Raw genomic sequence first — 6,276 nt, 5'->3', positions numbered from 1 at the left:
GGCATATTAGCATTTAAAAATCAAACTTTAAACAAACTAAGTTTCGTTTACATATTTTAGGTTATGAACAACTGTTTCAAATAAATAATAAAATTATTAATTTTTTTATTTAATATTAATATTACTCAAAACCTTTACTTTGAAGTGAAGAAATGAATAAAAAATTATTAAAACATGAAAACTTCGGCACGATAGAACTTTTAGATCGCAGTGCATGATACCTTCTTTTCAATAATAATATTGAAAACTTTGGAAATAGTACTTAGAATTGATTCTTGGATCCACCCGCGGTTACACTCTTCACTATTAATTTATTATTATTGGACAATAAAGCAAAAGGCCTGTCAATATTTTGAAAATTTTTACCCGCTTAGTAGAAACCCGTTTACTTAAAACAGTATTTCATTATCTATAACTGTTTATATGTGTTCCATATATTGTTATAATAAATTAAAGATAAAACGTGTTTAAATTAGCTTAAATTTAAAATTCAAATTGTATTTTTACAGTAAAACTGTCAATTCAACATTCTTTCGAACTACTCAGAGTAGTGACGTAGTAGTCTCTGATAACAGCAAATACGAGAACATGCGGGCAAGACTGGAAGATTGAAGTGTAAAGCTCAGTTCTTATCGAAACAAAAAAATATATGGTAAGACTGGAGATATATAATGCAATCCATAGGTTAAAAACCTCACTGAAGAGCTTTGTAAAAAATTGCTTCTCTCGAAGTTAATCAGAGTTTGATTAGTCAATTGAAGGGAGAAGAAACTAAGTGATAGAAAGATAACTCTTTAAATTTTATTTGCTTGTCTGACTTTTTAGTCGTACGAACGCTAAATAGCGAACACAAAACAGAAATTAATTGATTAAAAAACATTACATTTTAGTAAAATAAAAATTATTTATGTTTTTGTTGTTGCTTGATCAGCTGTTAAGTTTTGTAATACTTTAATTTACTGAGGTGTTTACGTTGCTTGGCGTTCAGTACCGCTTTGACTGCCGACTTCGTAAACAAATGTTTTGCGCGGATTAATTCCGATTTACTTAAAAAAAAGCTTAAAACGTGTTTAAAGTGACGTTTTTAATGTTGGTTTTTTTAAATAAGATTTATGTGGGATTTTTTATAAAAAATAACTTTTACCAGTAAAAATGGCTTACGAAATTAAATTTCATTAATTTAGTATAATTTTTAAGTTCAAGTAAAAAATGTGATATTGATACGCACAAAATATGAATGAATCGTTTAAGGAAATAATATTCGTAAAAGTCTGAATTTAAATCAAATGATATATATATATATATATATAAATATATATAGCATCTATCACCTAACATAAAAAAGTTCAAATAGTTTAAAAGTGTACAAAAAATTAATATATTATAATAGTAAGTTTTTTATATGTTAACATTTATTAAATTCAGTACATATAATTGTTCAAAATAATTTGATAATATTATTAAATAATATATCACAACTTTAAAACTTAGAACAAAAATTTTTTTGTCTGTAAATATGATACATAAAATTGTTTGCGGGCTGCCTGTTTATAAATATTATAATTCGAAAAATGTATAAAGATTTTTACAATTTACCATATGTTTTTATTACCAACAACGATAAGACCACAAAAAAATTTATATAGATTAAGCTATATATTTGCGGGTACTAAAAATGTTGAGTACAGTCAAAGTAAGGAGTGATTGAGTTCTATAAATTCAACTTATAGTTGAGTTACTAGAACTAGAACTAGCACTTTTAGCTAGCTATTATTAGAAAGTTAATTTGTTAACAAAATTTTCACAGCAAAGTAACAAACTCCACAAAAATATGCGAACATAAAGGTCAAACACGGCTTTGGGTCAGTTAGTTAAGAAGTGCTGACTCTGAGCTTCAAATTTGGCAGGGCACTAATTCAATCCCTATCAAAAAATTATTTACAAATAATTAAATACAAGAATTATTTCCAAGAACATTGATGTTGGGTATTTGGAAATAATCGAAACAGCTATATGGTCAGTCAAAAATTCTGTTAATTAAAATAATATAAAATGAAATTTTGTGGTTGTAGTTCACTACTGTTCGAAAAACCTCTTTATTAATAGAAAGTCATATAAAACAAGCTCTTTCAGGAGTATAAGTTCGAAAGTTTATACATTTTGTGGTTCCAAAAGAAAACATAAGTGATATGCGCTTATTAGTAAAACTTCAATTAAATTTATTTAACATATTACTAAATAACTCCACAAGGCATACATATAAACGAAATTTGTTCAATCACATATTTGACACATATTTAGCTAAATATTACCCAAGAGTCTGGAAAGTGGCTAAAACTATGAAGCACACACAAACCAATATAGAGGAATAAGCTTAGTTCTATATCTTTGGTTGCTTGGTTTAAACTCAAACGCTTCAATCGCTAACCAATTATTAATCTACAAATTAAGTATTGCGCAAATGTGTAGATATGTAATTGAGATTTTGGGTACAGCTAACAAGTCCAATATTCAAATCATATAAAGGTTATAATCCAAAATAATAATAATAATAATAAAAATGGCATATTTTGAATGACAACTTACATAGATATCTAGAGATGAACGACATTATGGAACTTCTTTGTAAATCCAGTACAACGCACGCCATTATATAAATTTTCCAAAGGAATAATGAATTAAACCAACCACTAATTAGAGAAACAGCACTTATAATTATTAAATTTTACGTTTATACTCTTCTTTGTAAATTAAATAAATTACTTAATCCCAAAAAGGCAGATATAGTAAAGAAAATATGAAAAAATGGGTGTATATGAACATATTGTTTGGGTCTTGCTTTTAGGTGCAGAATAGAAGCACTTCAGACATATAGAAAGAAAGATGCAAGTGTTTGTCAACAAGTGTCTATGTAGAGTTCGTAAAACATGGTAGCCAACGTGCCTTTTTTAACTTTAACCAAAATTCTGCAGTGTCCTTAGTTGCCTGCTTTCCACTCCCTAGAAAATGTAAATATCGCTTCTATAGTTACATATTAAATTATTATTAAGTACATAATTGTGCTAACCATGGTATATAATAAGATATAAGGTTGAATTCTTAAATATTGTTACTTGTTTTATTGAAAGTTCAGATTATTTTAATAATAGAAACAGAGTTAAATATAATCTTATTACCATGCCGTACATATATATACATATATAGTATGTTTATTGTCTAATTTATTTTAAAATTAAAACATGTAAGTTGTGTTAATTATATGTAACAGTTATTAAAAAGAATCTAGTTAAGTTATATAGATTTTTCAATAATTCTTCCAATTAGTATGCAATACGTAGTTAACAACTTTGTAAAAAAAGTACCACAAACCCATAAATGTCATAAATACATATATTAAACGTTTGAAATGTACTCAAATAAGCTGTTGCGAAAAGTCGAAGCACCATTAATTTAAGTCACGATTTACTTACTTATAATTAACTTGTAACTTGATCAGAATAGAAAGTAAATTCTAATTAAGTTAAATACTAAAAAATCATACAAGTCAAGTCGTATTTTATTTGTCTTTATAAGTACCGTAACTTTGTATAAAGAGTAAATAACTGATATAAACATTCAAATATCTATTCTGCCTTGAGTAATTGACTCTAAACGCGATTACTACTTAAGTGTCTAAAGGTATAAAATAAAAAAATTACAAAAAAAAATCTTATCTAAAATAAATTGTATTGAAACGTGTCATTTAAACCTATATAATTTAGATGGGAGTCACAGATTTCTACATAAAATTTCATGAACTGCGATAAGGTTTTATGAGTATTTCATTTTTTCGAATTATTTGAGCACGAAATGAGTTTTTAAATATAATATCCTATTCTAAACTAGCTACTAACTGTGTTGTTAATGAAAGTTAAATTAATTTTAACTACGATTAAAAACGTTTATCATAACAACAATTTAACCATTATTAAATTCGAGTTGTTAAGTAATCTTCATACTTGTGACCTAACTCCTTTATTCCACCTATGCAAACAGTCAGTGAACAATTTAATTGAAATATATATCTATTAAAATAAATACAAGGTAAAGCATCAGCTAACAGTATTGCAATAGTTCTGTTAAATCTGAAGATTTCAAATCCTAGTATCTGAGGTCTACTTTTGGGTGTTACGATTTTCTATGCAAGATGTATAAAAACCCAGTTTTTGAAGTGCATGTATGCAAGGATTTCGCAGATGTTAGCTAAACAGGATATATTAAAAATAAACATCTGCTTAATCTAAGCAAACCGCTGGCATGTACGGAAATTGATAAAGCCATTCAAGTCTGTTATGTCATTTCCCAACATAAGTCAAATATAGGTTAGGTAGTGGGAACTAAATACTCTATTAATTTAATTAACTATATACTCTCTTAATTTATTAGTAATAACTTTTATTTAATTTTTAAGATAAGTTGTGTAAAAAGATTAATCTAAACTTCCTGCAGACGGCTAAAATGCTATAGCTGTAAGCTTTATATATATAATGTAATTGTTAAAATTTCTATGTTATACAACATATTTAAAATGAAGTAAAATGAAGGTAAAATACTACTAATATTCTCTTAATTAAATTTTAGCAACAGCTGCAAGTTTTGAGCTAAACTCAATTGAAACATAGATTAAATATGATAAGAACATCATCTTAGATTTCGTTAAAGGTTTTAAAAGATTTTTAATCCTATTGATACAATAAACTACCAGCTCTGAATGAGTCCCTAAGTGCACAGAGATTACCAAACCTAAGTTGATTAATTGATTTTTTTGACTGTGAAAATCTATATATAAATAAAATAATTAAATAGCAACTAAATTTAAATATTTATAATATGTGTAATGCCTAGAGGAATGCTCGGCACTGATGAACATAAAGAATTAAGGCTAGGAAAGATAGGGTACTATACTGTCTTAAAGAAATCGGACTTGGAGAAACACATTACCGTGACTAAGGCGCACAATAGATTTTTTTTAGGTCGCAGTGCACTATTCATTATACAAATAATAATAATAATAATATATATATTTAAAAAATATTGATATAACAGAGAGAGAGAGAGAGAGAGAGAGAGAGAGAGAGAGAGAGAGAGAGAGAGACCTATTGCTGATGCTACTTGGAATAAATATAACTCGAATTTACTTTGAAGGAATCATTGTAAGTTTTTTTTTTATCAATTTAGACCACATTTTTTCAAAAGATTACTGTTATCTTTTCAAGTCGTAACCGAGACAGTACATTTATCAACGTATATTGTATATTATTTTTGTTAGTAATTTTTTTATTTTGTATTCATGTTGGATATGTATTAACTACTTGAGAAGTTTATTTTTTAGAACAGAATTAATTAAGGATTTAAATAAAAATTCTTCGGTGGAAGAGTGTGTTGCATAGTTTGAAAGAAATTAGAATATTGTAGCGCAGTGTGGTCACTATATGGTAAATACATCGCAACATTTTTAGACAAAGTATTACAATTTGTGTGAATTCAGAAAAGTAGAGTCTCTTTTAATCTATTCTGTACAATTCTTTTTCAATTTCTAGCTTGAACCGCAATTACTGCAGATAGCAGAGATGTTAACGTCATCGGGTCATTACACTTCTAAGTCAAGCGAATAGAAAATCTCATATAGTTTTTGCCCAACGTAGAATTACATAAATATTGGGTATCTTAAGTCGCTAATCTAGTCATTGTATTCTCACTGCAGTCCAATAATGTTGATACATAAGTCAGCAACTGTTGCTACATCATTCGTAAAACTATTGAAATGCATTTATTCGGATAAATTTTTATATATCAACTGTAGCCAGCGACTGTTGCTGCTAATGTGTGTAGGGTACAAAACCGCATATGCAGAAATAAATAAATTTTTTAATTTAAGACATTTTAAATTTGTTTACACCAGGGTACCAGTCAAACTAGTAGTTGAGCAATATTGACACAGATTTAAAAAATTTCAGTGGTTTAAATAATTGTTTTTTTTTGCAATTATATTCTATACTTTTAGTAGGTAATAAAACGTGAGGGATTTTCCAATTGACATGAGTTTAATATAATATAAAAACTGTATTTTAACATGTTTCATATATTTTCTAAGAAATATTTGATAGAAAATTTTTATATATTTAAATATTTTTTTTATTTATTGAAAATTAACTATAATTATAAAAATTAATAGTGAAATAAATGCTATGACACAAAAAAAAAATTATTCCATTTATTTATTAAACCAGATTAGAA

General features: G+C 26.8%; 1 protein-coding gene across 1 annotated transcript in view; it reads left to right on the top strand.

The window, feature by feature from the left end:
• The window catches only part of LOC119674126, a 17,691-nt gene extending 12,037 nt beyond the window's left edge, over positions 1 to 5,654 (top strand). Inside the window, exon 4 of the mRNA XM_038085250.1 lies at positions 5,580 to 5,654. Within this exon, the coding sequence (XP_037941178.1) occupies positions 5,580 to 5,654 (75 nt within the window). The remainder of the gene's footprint in view (positions 1 to 5,579) is intronic.
• The last annotated feature ends 622 nt before the right edge of the window (positions 5,655 to 6,276 follow it).

The sequence above is a fragment of the Teleopsis dalmanni genome, chromosome 2, assembly GCF_002237135.1.
Source record: "Teleopsis dalmanni isolate 2A chromosome 2, ASM223713v2, whole genome shotgun sequence".
In the NCBI taxonomy this organism is placed as follows: domain Eukaryota; kingdom Metazoa; phylum Arthropoda; class Insecta; order Diptera; family Diopsidae; genus Teleopsis; species Teleopsis dalmanni.
Note: the sequence above shows the minus strand (reverse complement) of the source record. Positions and strands in the feature narration are given on the sequence as shown.